At 36.0% G+C, this 22,384-nt stretch overlaps 1 protein-coding gene across 50 annotated transcripts in view; it reads right to left on the bottom strand.

Annotated features, from left to right (window-relative positions):
- The window catches only part of SOX5 (SRY-box transcription factor 5), a 1,114,103-nt gene that overhangs the window by 42,769 nt on the left and 1,048,950 nt on the right, over window positions 1–22,384 (bottom strand). For all 50 annotated transcript variants that reach the window (XM_081482956.1, XM_081482931.1, XM_081482958.1 and 47 more), the window contains one exon: window positions 4,420–4,597. In XM_081482956.1, the coding sequence (XP_081339082.1) occupies window positions 4,420–4,597 (178 nt within the window). The remainder of the gene's footprint in view (window positions 1–4,419; window positions 4,598–22,384) is intronic.

Below are 22,384 nucleotides of genomic sequence, written 5' to 3'. Positions count from 1 at the left end.
CTCTTTTGCAACCGCATGGAATACAGCCCCCCAGGCTCCTCTGTCTGTGGGATTCTCCAGGCAAGAATACTGGAGTGGGGTGCCATTCCTTTCTCCAGAGGATCTTCCTGACCCAGGGATCGAACCCACATCTCCTGCACTGGCACTGAGCCACCAGGGAAGCCCTAGTTAAAGGTGTATAATTTTAAAATAAACAGTGAGAAAACAGACTAAAATGCTTTGATAAAAGTTGAAAGTTATACATATACACAGCAAAGGTTGGAAAGGCCAGTAAAAGAAAGATAACATCTGGTCAAATGATTCTAAAATTATCCATCATTCTTCTGAACTATTCATGCTTTTTAAGGAGCTTTCAATGGCACTGGCTATCATTTGCATATCATACAAAAGTATTCTTATAGAATGCAGTGTAATATTGCTCACCAACCTCAAAAACTCACACTCTTTATTTGTAGCTAATAGATAATATAGCAAAGAGCCCCATGTCATTAACGATAACTTAAGTTATCTTTCGATCCACAGTTTTCCCTGGTTTATTAAGGGCATAACACATTAATTCTTCTTTCAGGGGTGACCTTTACAACACCATTAATGCTCACAGCTTTTATTCCAGTACATTATTACTCATTACAGTTTCAGCTTTCAACATCTGCATTTGTTGAAAAGAGAAAAGTAAATTGTAGTGGCATCGAATCCTCAGAAAATATGAGGGATGTGTATGTGGTGAAAGGCCTTCTCAGGGAAAGAAAATAGGAGAAGTTTCAGTAGTGGAAAAAGTCAGATGATAAATGTCATGAAATACATTCTTGCCTTTCTAAAATATTTTGTCATACTTAATCCTCAGAATGCTGAAATAAAAACTCCCCACATGACAAAAAATGCAAATATATCAGTTATTCCCTTAGTTAAAGATTCCAGTTCTGGGGCTATTACAAAAGTATCTCATACACCAACAGTGTCATATTTATGAGCTTTCATGTCTATTATGAAGTGAATCCTTTTTGCCAAATAAAATATTTTTCCTTTTACATGCTTCGGACATGAAAGCAAATCTTATCTTGGTGTCTACTTTGGATGTTGAGCAGAGTAACTGAGAGATCATAACAGAATGGTGCATAATGATAAAAAGAACACATGCGCCCCAGACCATTTTCAAATTCTGAAAACCTCCATTTTCTTTGTTTCTCTTCTACGGCTGCCCCACTGGCCCCAACCGACTTGCTCTTGGCAAATAATGTGGAAGCGAACGTTGTGGAGATGGAAGCATTGGAAACATACCCCTTCAGCTTTCTTTCTGTCCATCTCACAATTTCTCTGTAACTTTACCCCTTTTCTCCCCTCATTTCCTCAGTCTTTGAGAAAAAAGGGGCATTTCTTCTTTCCAAAGCTAAGGTTGTCTCATTTCTTCTTTATCTGTCATCACTCATGGAGTCTTTCATATCTAAAAATGTCTCAAATTCATCTTTGTTTATATATAGATACACACATATAATTTCCTATTCTAAAATCTGTCTCTACTTAGTCTTCTCAAAATATAATCACCTCTCAACACCAAGCTTACAAAAAGACTGATTCATATAGCATTGCACTTTCTGTCTTCATGTGCTTCGAATCTTTGTAACTGGAAGTCTCCTAAACCATTCTACAAAGCCTCCCTGTTACAGTCTACCTGTCCATGAGTTCCAGGTAAATCCACAGGCTTTTCTTCTTCATGTTCTTTAATTCTTCTATAGAATGTGACATCATCAAATAACCCCTTCCTTTTTCAAATTTCAATTTGTCCTAGATAAGCAGGTCACTGCTTTCTCATCATCTTTATTCTAAGGTGCTCATTTGTTCTTTATCAGTTTCCTTCTTAAAAAATAAAGTGTGGTGGTAGTTTAGTTGCTAAGTGATGTCCAACTCTTGCAACCCCATGGACTGTAGCCTGCCAGGCTCCTCTGTCCATGGGATTCTCCTGGCAAGAATACTGGAGTGGGTTGCTGTTTCCTTCTCCAGGGGATGGATCTTCCTGACCCAGGGATCGAACCCAGGTCTCCTGCATTACAGGCAGATTCTTTCTCAACTGAGCTATGAAGGAAGCCAAAAAAAAAAAAAGTGTGGTACTTTAGAAATATGTCCAAAGATAGACTTTGATATTGATTAGAGTTGGAGCCTAATTCCTCTTTCTCTGAGTTGGGTTAAACTTAGTGATTCTGTTATAATGAAAAGAACAAAGGAGGATAGACTGAGTGACTTTGGAGACCAGATCACAAAAGGCACCATGGCTTTCTCTTTGCTCTCCTTCCTGGATCACTCACTCTGGGGAAAGTTAGTTGTCATCCTATGAACAGCTCTATAGAAACACCCACATGGCAAAGTACTGAGGTCTCCAGCCAATAGCCATGTGAGTAAGTCATCTTGGAAAAGGATCCTGTATCCTCCCAAAAGTCCAGGTCCCTGGCTTCCATCTTGACTGGAACCATAAGAAAGACCCTAAGGTAGAACTAGCAGCTAAGCTGCTAACATATCCTGACCCTTAGAAGCTACGAGGTAATGAATGTTGGTTGTTTGTAAGCTGGTGAAATTTAAGTTGGTTTGTTACACAGTAAGAGATAATTCTGGGCTTCCCAGGTGGCTCAGTGGCACAGAATCTGCCTGCCACGCAGGGTATGTGAGTTTGATCCCTGGGTAGGGAAGATCCCCTGAGAAGATAATGGCAACCCACTTCAATATGCTTGCCTGCAAAATCCTATGGACAGACAAGCCCGCATGGCTACAGTCCTTGGGGTCACAAAAGAGTTACACACAACTTAGTGACTAAACAACAACAAGAGATAACTATACAGCATATAATACCTCTGACTTTTTATTCCACATTCTTTCTTACCATACATACTCTTTGGTGAACTTATTTGCTCTGATGGCTTCCAGAACCTCATTAAGGAATAATTTCCATGTCTAAAATTCTAGCACCCCTTTCACATACCAGATTTACTAATTAACAACATCCTCCTGAACTTCTCTCCCTAAAGTGATGCCTTAAGTTTCAAATTCAACACTTATTTTTGTCTTACCCCAACCTACGTCTACTCTGGTCATCTCTTTCACAGTTCAGGGGGTGGGGGGAGCACTATCCTTTCTATATTGTAAATTCAAAACCCCAAACTTCTCTGTCTCTAACTTGAACCTCAGCAGATACATTTTACTGTGGATAAGTTACATCAATTAGTCTTTAATGCTATCTCTTCAGCTTATTCTCTCCTTTGCTTTACCATTGCTTATTTCTAGCTTGCGTAACTTACTCTTGTCCTACACTAAAATAGTGACTTCCCTGATTCTAATCTTTGCTGTCAATACTCTTCTTAAAATTCTGATCAAATCGCTGTCTGAAGAAAAAGTAAAAAATTTATTAGGATAGCATCCCATCAGACTCCATCTGCCCCTTTCAGTTTTAACTCTGATCAATTTCCACTACACACTCATTCTATATTCCGGTCAAATCAGTGTATTTCTCAAAAATATGATATTTTACTTTGGGTTCTATCTTACAGCGTAAAATGCCTAGGGATACATCTTTTTTAAGGCTCCATTTGAATTAGTCTATTCTTGATGCTTCCCAAATAGAATCTAATACTCTCATCTTTTTGACTACAAGATTGTTATCTGGGTGCTAGAATAGCACTTGCAACAGTTGATTTAAACTGTAAGACAGATAATTCTTCCCACCTTAACTGGACCATGGCTCCTTGAGGGCTAGTCTGTGATAGACTTTACATAACTGCATGCAAATAATAAACATTAATAAATGTGCATTGAAATAAGTATTTACAGTCTAATTTATATGTTACTAAAATAAAAATTACTGGAATTTTAAAAAGCTTATAGAAGCATTTTCCGTTTACTGAAATGACAATCATGAAGAAATGCAGTGACCAACTTCTTATAATATTTTGGTGTAGTGAAGTAAATCTCAAGAAATATGGAACTGAAAAAAAAAAACAAAAACAAAAACTTGACATCCTGATGGCTGACTATGATCCAGGCAGAATGACCATCATCATTATGTATACTTCGTACACATCACACAAATGGAAATAAATTTCAGTGACTGAAAAGGCAAGTCACCTAACAACAACAATCTGGAACCAAGGCTCTCTGTGATTAGCCAGTTAGCCCTCTTTTTTCATAAACTTAAGAACATCAGTCATATCAACAAACAAAACCAATTCAATTAGATTTTCAGGGGGGCATTAGCACTTGGGATTCAATTATACATTTCAATTTCATGTTTAAAACAGACCTGTGAAGTACATCATATTGAAATTCTCCTCTGGAACTAAAGCCATGCAGAGGCTATGCATGATCTACCATTAAAAGATGCTTTCATTCAATTGTCATAAACAGAAAATCAACAAGAACAAAAGAAACAGAACTTACCTATTGTGCTAACTCTGGCTGAAGGACTAGCTAATGATGCTGGGACAGAGGCTTTGAGGGGGCCTGCCCCACTGTTTATTCTCAGAGCTGGCATATGGGGAGAGGTGGGTGATGTGGGTGATTTGCCATCAGAGGTCTTGGGTTTAGCTGATAGGTTCAGTGGCTGTGCCACTTCATCCTGCAATGATTATTAGAACATGAGCTGTGATAAGGAAAGTCTGATTAAAAATGTCTAGAAAAACATAGGTATAATGCCTGTCATTTCCCATCTAATCCTCCACCAATCAGTGATCTTAACATTCGGTTTGAACATCACAGTGTTTGGTTAGCTGTCAACAATGGCACTTTCAACTACATATTATGAAAAACCTTTTGTATAAGAGAAAGTTCACGTGCACTCAACTATCCAGAAAGCATGTAACTGATGCCACCTGTAAGAAATATTCTTAACAAAGATATTATTTGTACTATTCACTTTTATTGAGAGACAGTGCATAATTTGCATAAACTATAATGTAGATTTTTTTTCAACCTGCAAAAGAATAGGTGTTGAGTCCCAAGCATCTTTGGATCCTGGTGCTTAGACAGAGTACCTAGAACTTCCATGATGGAGGAGTTAAATGGTGTGTACCTCTGATTAGAACTGTTCTCCAAATTAAACACAAAAAAAGAAGAAAATTTTCTTTCTTAAAAAATAATCTTTTTTCCTAGGTTTCACAGAAACACTTTAGGGTTTGATCTAAAAATGAAAATACACATAATTAGCATTATATTAACATATATTATTTATTTATATGCAACACTGTTCTAAACATTTAGCATTACATTTTTAAAAATCCAGATTGTCCTTACAGTGTAATATATGGTGGTATGAAGATCAGCACGTGGCCAGCTCAGCATGTATAGTGACTTCCAGTTGTTCTCCGCTTGAATAGGTCAAGTGTACATAGTTTACATTCTATTTTATACCTTTCTACACCAGCTTTTTTGTAAGTTCAAATATAAAATTTATGGGTATAATTATCACTAAAATGTCCATCACAATATAAAAGAATCAGGTTACCTTAACATTATATTACTATTCTTTCATTGCAAACTAAGAAAGTTATCCCTTTTTTGTGCTCTAAAATTGCAATATGGTGTCATTTGTATTTTGCTGTTTATATAATTTCCAATTTTAGCTATGTATTATTGTAGAACAAAAATTTGGTTCCCACTTAGTTTCATCTTCATGAGTCAAGAACATAAAAAGTCTACTAGTAATAGGATAACTTGTTGAAAGTAGAACAATTTAGAATCAAATGGTGTGATCTGGTGACATGGAAACATATTAATTAATGAGTACAAAATTTGATATGTATATATTTACCCAAAACATTGAAATAAATCACTTTACAAAATTGGCATGATATGATATTTCAAGTTTATATTTTAAAAGCAATTTACTGTTATTTGATTCCATGGTTAGCTTCACTTAAGAAATTCATGAACAGGCTAGGGAAAATTATACTTGAACTTTTTTTTCAATTCTGCTTTCTCTTTCAGAGAAAATAACAGTTATTTGAAAATCCATGAGATAATTCAAGTGGCAATCTAGGATCATGTTAGATGCATAAAAAATTATTGACCATGATACCATATTTATATGAATTCATAGAATCTTGGAAGGAAGTATAATAATTCCATGACTGGCTCAATATATAATTTTGAATGAAATATTTTAAAAACTACAGGGCAAAAATCATTCCCAGATCTTTCAACATTTAGTGAGTCAGTCATAATCCTTATACATGATGGCAGATCCCCAGAATACTGTGCCTTTTTTCCCTATACTCTAGTGTGGATGAGAACTTCTCAAAATGTGATCTTTGAACTAGTACCATCAGCACCACCTGGGAACTTGCTAGAAAGGCAGATTCTCTATTCTAGAAACTCTGGAGATAGGTGCCAGCAACCTATGTTTTAACAAGCATTCCCAGGTGATTCTGATGCACACAACCATTTGAGAGACACTACCTTACATAGTTAAAGGGAGATTATTCAAAAATTTTATTTATGAGGCTTCAAATGTCTTCAAAAACCTTCCTCAAAATGGTAACATTAAAAATACATAATGGTATCTCTTTAAAATGTTATCAGAACATACTGTAAGCTAATAATACGAAATGGAAACATGTATATGCAAAACAAACTAAATGATGCTGAGATTCCATGGGTCATTATGGATTAGAATTCAGATTTTCTCTCTGTTATTCAGCCTAAAAATCCTGTCATACCAGAGTTTTATCAGCTATTTACTGGGGCTTTCCAGGTGGCGCCAACTGTAAAGAACCCACCTGTCAAGGCAGGAGACAAAGAGATGTGGCTTTGATTATGCAACTGTAAATACTGAAGGCACTTTTCTCCTTACAAAAGTTGTACCTGCCTGCTAGGGTCTGCATGAAAATACTGGCTTTTGTCATGGTAGCCTGAAACCGCTTTTGACAGCATCACAGCTCTTGCAAAAGTTTCGAGGGGATGAAAGTGAAAGTCGCTCAGCTGTGTCCAGCTCTTTGCGACTCCGTGAACTATACAGTCCACAGAATTCTCCAGGCCAGAATAGTGCAGTGGGCAGCCTTTCCCTTCACCAGGGGATCTTCCCAACCCAGGGATCAAACCCAGGTCTCCTGCATTGCAGGAGGATTCTTTACCAGCTGAGCCACAAGGGAAGCCCTTGAGGGGATACTTAGAGAAATTAAAGGTGGCTGTTTCACTTGATTGTGCAGAAAGAAAGGAACATATTCTCAGAGGGGCAACAGAGATCTACGAGCACAGGAGAAATCAAGTCTGAGTGTGTGTCCTGGGGAGAAGTGGTGTTCATGAAGATGATGCAGATGTGGGTGCTGATGGGGTGAAATGTCATACGCTTAGCTTTAAGCACTAAGAACTATTAAAAGCACATACTAAAAAAACTACCAAAAGCACTGACGATAACAAGAGACCTGCTGGAAATCTTAATATTCTCCTGCATTCAAGGCAGCTCAGATGTCTGAAAGCCAAAAAGTGCAAAGCCCCAAGGACATAATAGAGGTTGACGGCTCCAAAGTTGATAGATACATCATTCAAAATTGCCTCTCCTCTTTCATTGTATGACCAGGCTACTGGTATATAAGAATTCACAAGCCTGATCCTTATACTGGTAACTATATAAATAATTTTTGACTCATTGTATGATATTATTTCACAATTTGATTCTTTTAATAATTTACTACTGAGCTATTACACCAAATGCCCATTATTCATGAAGAATACAAAAATTACAGTAGTTTTCCATTTTCTATTAATTATTTTTTATTTGGCTAGATGAAAATTTAAAAACCACAACTATAAAATGGAGGTGGACTATTTACAACGTGCATTCACTTAATTACAAATATGCACCATAAATGCCAAAAGTAAGCCTTTTCTATGTTGTTTTTCATTTGCGATATCTTATCATTTAGGAGAAACATGAAAATATAGCATGTTAATCACTATTCTTAACAAATAAAACATGTTTAAAATTATAAACAATTAGTTTACATATAAAATAATGTTAGTTATTTTGAAGGTTAGGAAAGCACTGGAAAAGATGGCATTTATATGAAAGTAAACCATCAGGCAGTGAGGAAAGCAAGTTCTTTTTAATTATTAATACTTGTCCAACTGTTGAATGTGGTTGCCAGTCGAAAGTTTTGGAAATAGCATATTTCGTATTTTATCATTTATACACAAAGTAATAGTTAAGAAGAACTATTAGCTATGTTGCTGTTGAATAGCTCTAAACTTGTACATGAAATTATAAGGCAAGCATTTAAGCTTTTAAATGTGTAGCTAAGGTAAGCACGTTTTAACTAACTAAAGGTAATATTCTACATAGTTATGCAATTCACTATAAATATTTCAAATCATTTAATCTTTAATACTGTAAAGTGATTAATAACTTCAGAAAGGAAACGAAGGCTCAGAAAGGTCTAATGAAACCCAGGTTTTTGGACTCAGCATACAATACCCTTTTCATTTACATGATGAATTTAAACTTAAAGAGATGTTGATGAAATATAATTTCTGGAATTCAGCCCTAAACCATATAATTCTATCACATAATAAACCACATAAAGTTCAGTATACATGCAATAAAATGAACTAACACACACATTTGGGGCTTTATATATATAGTTTAAAAGTTGAAGCACAAGTTGTTAACTTGTTTTGGTGATTTTTTAAATGCTTCTCTGTTCACTACACCATACAGCACCAAAACTTTCCCTCAGTAATACTAAAGACTTGTTACATTAGTCTATTCTTTGTGAAAAATACCAAGTCCTCATGTATAATACGGCAGAAAATATAACAATTCATAAAATAACATGCAAGAAAATACTGTTTTGTACATCCAACTACAAGTTTTAGGAACATATTCATGACTATAAATTCCCTGAATTATTATTAAATCTTAGTTGTCTAGGATAGAATGCAAAACAAGGACAATCCAAAAAACATATAGTTCAGGAATGGCCCACTTACAGCTCTTATGAGTTGTCTGAAAGCAAACATTTCACTTAACATCAGCTTGTGGTTACAGTACTAGAGATATTGCAGAGATTCTAATGAATTTGTATCCCAGCCAATGAAAAGCTCCTATACCTATAAATTATAAATTAGATAAAGAAAAGAACTTAACACAAATATATTGCCTTAGATGCACTGAAGAAATATCAATTATGATCATTAATGCAGTGACCATTTCCTCAGAAACTTAACACACACTGTAAAATAACTATATAAAGGTAATATATATTCGTTCGGTTTTCAAATCTTAAGTTTATTCTAGGGTCTTCTCTTGTGGCTCAGAGGTAAAAAATCCACCTGCCAATACAGGAGACAAGGGTTCAATCCCTGATCCAGGAAGATTCCGTATGCCATGAAGCAACTAAGCCTGTGCACCAGAGATATTGTGCCTGTGCTCTGGAGCCCACAAGGTACAACTACTGAGCCGGCATGCTGCAACTACGGAAGCCCACATGCCCTAGAGCCCATGCTTTGCAACAAGAGAAGCCACCACAAGGAGAAGCCTGTGCACCGCAAGTAGAGAGTAGCCTCTGCTCGCTGCAACTACAGAAAAGCCCACACAGCAATGAAGACTCAGCACAGGCAAAAATAAATGAACAAATAAAATTGTAAAATGCTTTTAAAAAGTCTATTCTAGAAAAAAGACGTTACTATATTACGACTGCATAATACTCATAATTCTGTAACGTGCAAAGACCAAATCGTTACAGAAATCAAACAATTTATTAAAGAAAAATCATTCTCCAGAATCCTGGAGGGTTATTTCTCTCTCCACACTCCTGAGCCTTTCTTCATGTTTTTACTAAGGAATTTTAATAGAGAACTAGAGAACAGGGATACCAGTATCCTAAAGAAGTCTACTCCTTTCTTCCTATTTGCACTCTTGTCCTTCACAACACAGATCTCTACCAACATGTGGGAACCTGGACCACAAGATGCTCCATTAAGGATGTGCACATGATTATATTCTCCAGAATAAAAATTTCATCTTTATTTACTTTCTCTTCTCATTATCTAGTTGATGATGTAATTCATGTCATATCACACTTGTCTCCAAATCACTTCCTTAAATATTTACCTAAAGCAGTTATTGAAAATCAAACATTTCTTTGGTAGTTAACAAATTTATAGAACTCTGACGACAAAGAACAAGACCATATACACTTACCTAATCATCCAACCATTCATTCACTATTTATTAAATGGAACTTCAACATTTAACAATGGGTATTTTATATTGGGCATTAAAAAATGCACATCACTTGACATCTAGGCATGCGGCTTTGAGGCTTTTGCTTTGTGTGTCCAGTAATAAAGATGTAAAGAGGTGTGTTTACTTTTTATTCAAGCCCTAGGTATAGAGGTATGTGGAACTATGTCTTATTTAAAATGAATTCTTTAAGGACAGTTTGTCAATGGATTTAATATGTTGTATAAATGAGGCTTCCCTGGTTTCTCAGACCCTAAAGAATCTGCCTGCAATGTAGGAGACATGGTTCGATCCTTGGGTCAGGAAGATCCCCTGGAGAAGGGAATGGCTACCCTCTCCAGTATTTTTGCCTGGAGAATTCCATGGACAGAGGAGCCTGGTGGGCTACAGTTCATGGAGTCACAAAAAATCAGGCATGACTAAGTGACTAGCACTTTCATTTATAAATATATTTTGATTCTCTAACAGCCATGCAAAGATTTTGTATACACACACACACACACACACACACACACACACACACGTATATATATACTATCATACTATCAGGCTACTTGCTGTGCACAATTTGAAAATCGTTCCCATACCTATCATCAACACTCACGTGAAGGAAGTAGCGGTACTAACATACGGGAAGGAACAGAAGCATTCATGAAACATATTGCAAAATTAATCATGATGCTGCTATTATCCTCTCTGATGAAATAATCACATTAAAATAAGCATGGAAGCTACATGACAGACTGAAATGCATAATGTGCACTGTGGCCGCACCTCTCTTCCTTAGCTTGTGTTTACTTCATCTCTTTCTTCTTCTATTTTTATTATTCACTGTAAGAGCCCTCTTTCACCTTTTGCACCCATGTAAGGCATTTTTTCCCTACAGTTTAGTAGAAAAAAGCAGTAAACATTAGAGACAAAAACAAAACAAATATGATATCTCCAAAAAGACTGGTGTTTCCCTCCTTTTTCCTTCATGGAGAATTTAGATGAGAAAAGGTTTACATGTATGTGCAAGAAGAGAGTCAACTAAAGTAATATAATATAAAACCAATTTTAACAATCTTAAAATTATTTTCTTAGCATGTGAAGAATTAGGAATCCTAATCAGGTGGCCACTCCAATGCCAAATTTAACTAGTAACTTCCTGGTACCTAAAAATCAAGGCTATCATATTAGAGAGCATCTTACTTCTTAAGCCCTTTTCATGAACACAGCCTTGCTACTGCACTTCCAGACTGCAAGATGCCTTGTTAGCCGGAGAGAGAGCACTCCACGAATTCTCTGATAGGTATGCTTTTGCTGTGTTAATGCTATCATTAGACTTTATTGCCATTTAAATTCAAGTCTTAAGTTATTTAGCTGAGGGTAATATGTTCTAGCTTCTCATTTGGCTTCCTCATTTTGCCATTTTACACTTTTGCTTAATGTGCACCTGCTTCTTTTAAAAGTGGATGCTAGCAGTGTAGTTGGGGGACATTTGCTTCAATGTGGTAATTACACATTGAGTTTACATTTACATTGTTGGCCCTTAATTAATTTAAAGGTATTCAAATCGTATTCATCATCTAATTTGTTGTTTAAAATGTCCTCTGTCCTTTCCCTGAAAATACTTTAATAGATTTATTTTCCTTGTTTTCTGACTTTATTGATTTAAAGCCTCAAAAGTGTAAATTATACCCCCAAATAGACCTACACATACATTTGAAAACAGAGAGGAAAGATTGTGGCTTCTGGAATATTAGTAATATTTCACATACTTTTTCTAATTAAAAACCTTCTTTGAAATTTCTAAACCAAAAAGATGTCATTCTTTTTACACACAGTTTTTCTGTGATAGCTAGTCTCCAAGATGTTCTTGTTGTTGTGCAGTCACTAAGTTGTGTCCAACTCTTTGTGACCCCATGGACGGTAGCACGCCAGGCTCCTCTGTCCTCTACTATATCTCCCGGAGTTTGCTCAAATTCATCTCCATTGAGTTGGGGATGATATCTAACCATTTCATCCTCTGCCGTTCCCTTCTCCTCTTGGTTTCTGTCTTTCCCAGCATCAATGTTTTTTTCAAAGAGTCTGCTCTTTGCATCAGGTGGCCAAAGTATTGGTGCTTCAGCTTCAGCATCAGTCCTTCCAATAAATATTCAAGCTTGATTTCCTTTATGGAGAAGGAAATGGCAACCCACTCCAGTACTCTTGCCTGGAAAATTCCATGGACAGAGGAGTCTTGTAGGCTACAGTCCATGGGGTCACAAAGATTTCCTTTAGGATTGACTGGTTTGATCCCCTAGCAGTCCAAGGGACTCAAGAGTCTTCTCCAGCACCACAGTTCAGAGGCATCAATTCTTTGGTACTCAGCCTTCTTTATGGTCCAACTGTCATATCCGTACAAGACTACTGGAAAAACTATAGCTTTGACTATATGGATCTTTATCTGCAAAGTGGTGTCTCTGCTTTTTAATACACTGTCTAGGTTTGTCATAGCTTTCCTTCTGAGGAGAAAGCATCCAAGATGGCCCCCAATAATTCTTGCCTGCTGGTATTTATGCTCCTATTTATTCCCCTCCCACAATGAAGAGGACTGATCTACATAACCAACAGGATATTGCAGAAATGACAGTTTGACTCCTGAGTCTAGGTCATAAAAGACATCACAGCTTCAACCTTCCTCTTTCTTGATTGCTTGCTTTGGGACAGGGTTTCTCAACTTCAGCACTATTGATTTTTGACCGAGTAATTCTTTGTTGTGAATGACCATATATTGCAGAATGCTTGGCCTCTACCAGTAGATGTTTCTAGTGCCCCAACCAAAGTTGCAGTGTGACCAAAAATATCTCCATAAACTGTCAAACGAGTCTTCAGGGACAAAATCACCCTTAGGTGGAAGCCAGTGTCATGTCTTGAGGACACTTAACCAATGGAGAGACCCACCTGGCAAGGAACTGAGGCCTCCCACCAATAACCAGTACTTATATGTTAGGCATGTGAGTGAGCCACTTTGGAAGTGGACATAACCAGGAGAAGTCAAGTTTTCAAGTGACTGTAACCCCAGGGGATATAGTAGTACTAGACAAGCTTTCAAACGAGCTTTCTAACCTCAGTTGGCCCCTTGGCTACAATCACATGAGACTCTTAGCTAGATCGAACCACGTGAGCTACTCTCAAATTCATGACCCATAGAAATCATCTGAGGTAAGTGTTTATTGTCTAAAGTCACTAAATTTGGGGGTAGTTTGTGAGGTCGTGACATCAAATCCATCCTCTCTAAGAGAAAATTGTAGCTAATATATGTTAAGTTCTAATATAATTCCAAAGCATTTTTTACCTAGACCTCATTTTGACTCTTGGAAAAATACTTGTTTCTGATTCTTCAACAATAATATGCAATTACACCTCATGAAATTTCCTCAGTTTCATTTATGTATTTTGAGAACTAGACGTCATTCTTTTCTCCTTTTTCTTTCCTTCTTTTTTAATATTTACCGTCCCTTTTCCTTAACATTTATAACTTAGCTTTTGAGATTTTAATTTTCAGTTCAGTCAGTTCAGTTGCTAAGTTGTGTCCAACTCTTTGTGACCCCATGGACTCCAGCACACCAGGCCTCCCTGTCCATCACCAACTCCCAGAGTTTACTCAAACTCATGTCCACTGAGTCAGTGATGCTATCCAATCATCTCATCTACTGTAGTCCCCTTCTCCTCCTGCCTTCAATATTTTCCAGCATCAGGATCTTTTCCAATGAGTCAGCTCTTTGCATCAGGTGGCCAAAGTATCGGAGTTTCAGCTTCAGCATCAGTCCTTCCAATGAATATTCAGGATTGATTTCCTTTAGGATACACTGGTTGGATCTACTTGCAGTCCAAGGGACTCTCAAGAGTCTCCTCCAACACCACAGTTCAAAACCATCAATTCTTCTGTGCTAAGCTTTCTTTAGAGTCCAACTCTCACATCCATACATGACTACTGGAAAATCCATAGCTTTGACTAGATGGACCTTTGTTGGCAAATTAATGTCTCTGCTTTTTATATGCTGTCTAGGTTGGTCATAAATTTCTTCCAAGGAGCAAGTGTCTTTTATTTCAAGGCTGCAGTCACAATCTGCAGTGATTTTGGAGCCCCTAGAATAAAGTCTGTCACTGTTTCCATTGTTTCCCATCTATTTGCCATGAAGTGATAGGATCAGGTGCCATGATCTTAGTTTTCTGAATGTTTAGTTTTAAGCCAACTCTTTCACTCTCCTCTTTCACTTTCATCAAGAGGCTCTTTAGTTCTTCTTTGCCTCTGCCATGAAGGTGGTGTTATCTGCATATCTGAGGTTACTGATATTTCTCCTGGCAACTTTGATTCCAGCCTGTGCTTCATCCAGCCCAGTATTTCTCATGACGTACTCTGCATGTAAGTTAAATAAGCAGGGTGACAATATGCAGCCTTGATGTACTCCTTTCCCGATTTGGAACCAGTCTGTTGTTCCATGTCCAGTTCTAACTATTGCTTCCTGACCTGCATATAGATTTCTCAAGAGGCAGGTCAGGTGGTCTGGTATTCCCATCTCTTGAAGAATTTTCCGCAGATTACTATGATCCAACCAGTCAAAGGCTTTGTTATAGTCAATAAAGCAGAAGTAGATGTTTTTCTGGAACTCTCTTGCTTTTTTGATGATCCAATGATCATTATTTTAATTTTAGATTACCTAAATTTTATTTTAGATTAACTTTCTGACTGCTACTTTTTAGTTTCAAAACGTTCTAAAAATAAACTGTAGAAATGGTTTCTGTACATTACTTAGAAGAATGTCATATGGGAAAATCTTTAGCTCACAATATCAAATGAAAGCCCACTCATAGAAACACTGCAGAGTAAATTTTTTGAACTATTTGAAAAGAAGAGCAACAGGAGGAATACATGTGTCAACAACAATATTTGATGAGAACAGTTACAAAACGAAAGAGTATAAAATGTATGGTGTTTCAGATTTAACCTTGGTTAACCTCGTGTCCCTACACAGCTTCAAGTTCCTAATAATAATTGTTAGTTCATCCCTTGGTGTTTATTACATCAGGTTGATTGGTAATTTTTTTTTAAATGATTAACAGTTCTTCTACCAAGAGGCTAAAAGAAAGCACAGAGCAATGAGTTGATGTTAATAAGCATACCAGCTCCTCTCTTATTAACCTCTAAATATAAATCTCCAAAAGCTTTTAAAAATGCTCTTAGAGAAATTAAAGAGTTGACCATTCCATGAAAAGGAAGAATTAAATGTTTTCCTGACACCACCTAACCAGCCCTTAAACTAATAACTAGAGAGCATTTGTTACTGTTACATTTCTGTTAGTTCCACTTGGAGATATGTGAAAAAAATGAAGAACTGCAAAGTTATCAAATGATGGCATGGATTCACACACAAAATAGCAGAAGCTCTCAGAGCAATTCAGATTCACACATTAAAATTAAGGGAATGGAAGCCATAGCTGATCAAATTCTATTACCACCTCTATGTTGGGAATGGTATTTCAAACCTATACCTGAATTACAAAACCAACCTCTCCACCTGAACCTACAGAAGGAATTAATATAAAAAGAGCAGAACAATATAAACAACACCAATACAAATAAGTATACACTCTTTGCCCCACTGAGGTCACATATGTATGTGTGTGTGTGTGTGTGTGTGTGTGTGTTTAGTTGTGTCTGACTCTTTGAAACCCTATGGACTCTAGCCCACCTGGCTCCTCTGTCCATGGGATTCTCTAGGCAAGAATACTGGAGTGAGTTGCCATTTCCTTCTCCAGGGGATTTTCCTGACACTGGGATAGAACCCACGTCTCCTGTCTCTCCTGCACTGCAGGTTAAATCTTCACCACTGAGCCACTGGAGGAGCGGTAAATAATCACATGGAGGCCTATTACTCAGAGGGGGAAACACTAATAAAAATGTGAAAAGAATGCGTCGATCTTGAACAAAATAAAATGAAATACTTAGAAGATCCTCAGAGGGCTAAAAAAATTCCTTTTAAAATATCCAGGCATTCTATCTAGGGACTGAAAAATATCTAGGGATTGAAATTTTTCTAGATCCTGGGAGAAGTTTTGTCTGGTTATAAGCAGATAGATCATCTTTAAACGGCCAACCCAGGAGAAAAAAGGAGAAGAAATAGAAGGCATAATCATACAAAGACATTTAATAAGAACTCTAGCTAATTAGATCAAAGATTTCATTTCTAGTTCCCCCACATGCACGTATAGGTTCTAATGGGTTCAAATCCACAGCAGTCTGGAGACCCCACTATGACTGACCACTTCATGTTTAATACAGTTAATCAGCATATTAGTGTATTCTGGCGAGACTTGAAAGAGGGTCAAATTGTCTAAGGCTCAGAATCTTGGAGATGGACATGACAGGTGTGAGTTTCTGTGTGTATGAATATGTGTGTGTGTGTGATAGATTTGAAGATGAAGGAGACAAAGCAAAGACTAGGGAAGACTAAGGTAACACCTTGTTATTAGTGACTATAACAAGCATACCACTGTGTTTCATTTTATTGTGTTAGTTGTTTTCCTGCAGTGTTGATGGCAAAATAATCAGATTTTAAGTAGTTTAAGAAAACTTTAGACTTTAAAGGGATCTTTATGGATTAGCTGAGTACTCACACTCTTTACAGAACAATTTTCTTGTGGATAGGCATGAGTATATTGTCTTTTATTACCCACATATAGTCTGAATAGAGAAATACTAAATATCAACCAATAAATATTAATTAAAATGGACAGTTAGGATTACTCAGTGATTCATTAAATTCTGCTTCTTTCTAGTGTTTTTTTTTCATAAAGTATTTTAATAATTCTTTACATCTACATGCATTGCGAACATCATTTTTACTAGTGAATAAGAAAATAGGAGCATGTGTACCACCATGAGGTATCCCTTAACATTTCAATCTTTTCAAATGAATTCTTTTTTTTTTTTCCACTGCAGAGTTCTTCCCACTCTTCAGAACATTCCTGCCTTTTCTTCTTGCTTTCCCCCTTAGGGTTGAAGCCCTGACATCTCCGAGAGCCACTGGTTTCTACTCAGAGATGTCAGCTAATAGAATCATTGTTAGGAACTCCTTAGTGACAGGTTTCCTGTTAACTGGACTTGAAACTTTACTAGATCATTACATCCAAACTACAACTTCATTCAGTGCAGACAGATAACAAAGGGGCAGTCATTGAATATAACGGGTACAAAGTCCAAAGATAAGTAAAAATAAAACATAAATGCAAAACTCATTTCTCTCACTTCCATTTGTTTTAACCCAGACTAATTTTCACCCATGAGAGTAATATTGGTAATCTTCCTTTCTGAATATAGCTTTAGAAGAGTTGTCCCATTTGCCCTGGTCTCATTTTTTTTGTCATGTGATATGTTTAGTCTTTAATTTGTCCCACAAGCATCTTTTTTAGACATTATCCCTTATGGTGCTAGTCATGGGGGACAAGGAATTGATATTCCATTTGGTGAAGCAATATATAGACAATGAATGACACAACAGTTCAAGGCTATGTAAGTTGCCTTCCCCTTCTCCAGAGGAAATGGATTGCCGTTCTCTTCTCCAGAGGATCTTCCTGACCCAAGGATCAAACCCAGGTCTCCTGCATTGCAGGCATATTCTTTACCATTTGAGCTACACAGAAACCCTTGTAAGTTGCTAGGAAATTTTAATACAGTCAGTTAACTCTTGAACAACTTAGAAGTCTGGGGCGGTGACCCCCTTGCATAATCGAAAATCTAAGTCTGACCTTTGACTCTTCCAAAACTTAACTGCTAATAGCCTAAGGTTGACTGGAAGCCTTACAAGTAACATACAAAAATGATTAATACATATTTGCATGTTATATACATATTTTTAGGCATTCATGACATACATAACTTTTTCTTATTTTTTCTATATTTCTAGGCTATGCATTTTGTCTGCAAATTTTTTCAGATTGTCACAAATCTCCAAAAAACTTTCCCAATATATTTGCTAAAATAAAAAACCCTTCATGTGAGTGGACCCATGCAGTTCAAACCCATGTTATTTAAAGGGCAACTGTATTTAAAGAAATATGATTGTGATTAATCTAAAAGAGTGTCATGAAAGTTCTGAAAAAAGTCTGTATTTTATTTAAACTTTGTCACAATGTGATTGATTCACTGGTCTAGGACTGGGATGTGGATTTTGGATGTCAGATGTTTAATTTAAATGAAATTTTCAGAACTTTTCAAAAGGTTATAATTTCCTTATTCTGTTGATCCTGACACCTTTTTCTGAAGAGTCTGAAAATACAAAAAGGTGTTAAGGGTATGAGCCTTTAGAACATTAAGTACTATAAAATTTGCTCTTTTGGATTAGATGATTTTTTTACTAGAAATAATTATTTTCCCTTCTTTGAGATATTCATCCAAAGCAATTACTTTCCAATTGTTATTGACAAAGTATTTTTTACTTTTCTCATAATTAATCTATTAGAGAGTGAATAAAACAAAAGACATAGTATATGCCAATGGAATACAAAAAGTATGCAATTTTTACCTGAGAACTTCTCCTCACTCCAAAAGAAATGCTGACTTTATAATGCAATTTTGTCACCAAGGGAGAGAGTTTTCAAAAAAGAAATAAATGCTTATAATTCTTTACACTATTATTATATATATTTAGGGAGAATCATTTAAATATTACAAAACATATACAAGTTTAGTTAAGTTTAGTAATCCAAATACTAATAAATTTTAAAAATAAGTTGAAAACTTTTATATCTGCTCATTTTTAATCCTGCTTTTCTAATATTATTCAATTTATACCCTGACATCCAAACTTTATGTTACAAAAACATCCTCATATATTTTGTCTTATTTTAAGTCTCCCAGCAAGAGTGTGAGACATTATCAATCTTACTTCACAGACAAAGAAATTGAAGTTAGAGTTATTCAAAGATTTGCCAACAGCCATAACTTTATTAAGCTTGGGACTCAAATCCAAGTTACTGGCCTGTAAGTCTAGGCAACTTTTCAGAATTGCATCTTTATCAGCTAAATGCCAACAGGGAAAAAGTTGTTAACAACTTCTTTGAAGAATCAGACTAATAACTGAAATCTTGCAATTTCTTTATAATTCTGAAGAAATTCTTATACCACATTATGATCGGGGCCATTATGAGCTCAATTTAGGTAATATTAATTTGGGTTCTTGCAAAAAGTTTATAATATCAAATCATGAAATATTTTAACAAAATAGCCATAAGTAAATTCCAAACATATTCATATAACTAAATTATATTTTTACAAAAGTGTAAATATTTCAAATAAATGCATAAACATCCTCAATACTGTTATTTAAGTGGACTTGTTTCAACAAAAAACATGTCAATTTATGTATATATCTAAATGTTGTCCATTCATTTAGAGAGGAACTAATATTGCAAGAAATGAAGCACAGGTTGGAAAAGACCTTTAGCTCACCTACTGGCTTGACCAAAGGCTATGACTCCATCCCAGGTTTATTTCAAATGAGTTGTGTCAAGGGTTACCCACAGGCCATTTTTACAGTGATTTATAGCTGATGTCTCCAAATCTTCTTTTATTTTAATGATAACCTCAATAGAATCATTAAGGCATTCTTTGTCTTCATGGCAGCGACAAGGAGGGAACTGATGTCTTCAAAAAATTCTAAGGGATGAGGATTATTTATATAGAACGGCAGTTAAGGTCAGTTTTTAATGTTGCACCCTGGAGACGAAACATTTTTTCTCAACATATTGAAGATGCTTGGCTTGATTACATATTCTGCCTATTCCTGTTATAATATTAAACTCAAGGTATCTTCCAAAGAAAATTCTAAAAAGATGAAAAGACTTAGAACTGAGCATGAGGTTTGAGTCTGACTTTAATTATAATGATCTCAAATTTGTATTAAGCTCTCACAGCATAATGATTCTAAAGTGTCTGTATTGAGTTAAGCATGCCATAAAGCATGTGGAATTGCAAGACTGATTTATCAGATATTCATTAAAGAAATTGTCAATTAAAATAATTAATGTGTAGTAAAACTCAGCTGTAATGCCTTATGCTTAATTTTTCCCAACCCATAACATTAAAAGAATAATACATCCCACAGTCTGGATGGCTTGAAAGATTTTATATAGTAACTGGAATGATATCATTACATAAGAGTTTCAATGATATCTTTTCAACTGAACTAAGGGGAAAGGAGGGCATTTACCTAGATTTAACTTTATTTTGAATGTTGCTTTGGGTCATTAGATTGCCAAATAAAGTGAATCTGCATTCCTGGTTATTGCAGTAAAGAATGGAATATATACATATATACTATATATAAAGCATATAACATCAATAACATTCATATATAATACAAGCAAATGTGTATATAGGTAAAATATTTCTCTGCCATACTTGAGTAGATTTGCCTAAAAGAGAAGCAGAGAAAGATAATATTCTAAAAATAAGAGAGAATAAAAAAAATTCCCTCCTAAAACTTTATTCTAACTGTCAGGTAAACAGTATAACAAAAGTATCCTGTATTAGTATAAGCCTATGCCTTGCATGTCAGCACACACTTCATTCATCAGCATATACAAGGGAGGCCATTCACTTGAAGATGTGCTCATAGCAAAAAAATTCATGAAGCTAATGTATAAAGCAGAATACTAATTAATTCTTTAATTTAGACCTGAACAGAATACTGCTGAGCTTTTTAAGATACTCTTTTTCTAACTTCAGGATTCCTCAAAAAAACCAAATTTTCACTATCAGAATCAGGGCAAAAGAAGTAGTGAGTATAACTATAATCTGTGTCCATGGGTTCCACATCCACGGACTCAATCAAATACAGCTGATACAGAAAGCCAACTGTATGATACCATTTTACGTAGAGGACTCGAACATCCTGGAATTTTGGTGTCCAAAGCAGTCTTGGCACCAAACCCCTGTGAATACCAAGGGATGACTATATTTCACTCAGACATAGGAAGGACTGGTAAATTATATAAGTTTCATTACATATGATATCTCTCAAATGATCAGAGCCCTCATATTTCCTGAATCCAGTGTGAAAGTCTGACAGGATAAACAATGACAAACCTTACTTTTAGGTTCCATAACCTTTCTGTACATATGTTCTCTCTACATAGTACAATAGCATTATTTTACTATTCTTAGGTACAATAGTATTCTTCTCAATGTTGCATTGAGATTATTCTCAAGCCATGGATCTTTGGTGCTTCCATCTAAGGAGTCCAAAATTCACACATATTTTTGAGCACAATAGCTTACTTCCACAGATAATTTGCTTATTTGTTTGCTTGTTTACTCTTTTAATATAACTAGAACAATGATTATATGTCAAGTATTACACCAGGTGCTAAGGATGATTACAATAAGCTCCCTATCGTCAAGTGACTCAGAGTCACACAAGAGAAGGCAAGTGCAATCAGGTGTTATAAGAATGCATGCTTAGTTGCTCAGTTGTGTCCAACTCTTTTGCGACCCCATGGACCATAGCCCACCAGGCTCTTCTATCCTTATAAATTTTCAGGCAAGAATACTGGAGCAGGTTGCCATTTCCTACTCCAGGGGATCTTTCTGACCCAGGGATCAAACCCACGTCTCTTGTGTAGGATGCTGGGATACTATGCCAAGAGTACGTGTCTATGCAGTGTGGTCACATATGATGGAATAGCCAATCCTATGTAGAGGTGATAGTTGAGATAGAGCTTATGAGTTGGTGCAAGGCAAGAGGGAAAAGTGGAATGAAGAGGGCAAAAGCATTTCAGAGAGGTAGAATGGCACAAACACAGGCAAAAAGAGGTAAAATAACATGATACATGAGGAAGTGATTTCATTTGGGGCATAGACTGCTGAGATTAGGAGAAAAGTAGAATAATTTAGGCTAGGGAGGTGAATGGGGCTAGCTTACAGAAAGCCGTGGCAAGGTGGTCAGACTTAACACTTTTAGACATTTTTACCTTTACATTTTTATTCTTAAGTTCACTCCAAACTAGAGATATGTTACAGTTAGTTATTTCTTTCTTTAAAATTCAGATGAAATTCCATACTCTACTCTTTCATACCTATATGTCCTTGCAGAGGTTATCTCATTTTCCTTTAAAAATCTTCTAAATGACATACCTTCT

Source organism: Giraffa tippelskirchi, chromosome 4 (assembly GCF_054371585.1).
Source record: "Giraffa tippelskirchi isolate mGirTip1 chromosome 4, T2T-mGirTip1v1.2.pri, whole genome shotgun sequence".
In the NCBI taxonomy this organism is placed as follows: Eukaryota; Metazoa; Chordata; class Mammalia; order Artiodactyla; family Giraffidae; genus Giraffa; species Giraffa tippelskirchi.
The sequence above is the reverse complement of the archived record's forward strand: the minus strand, read 5'-3'. Positions and strand labels throughout refer to the sequence as shown.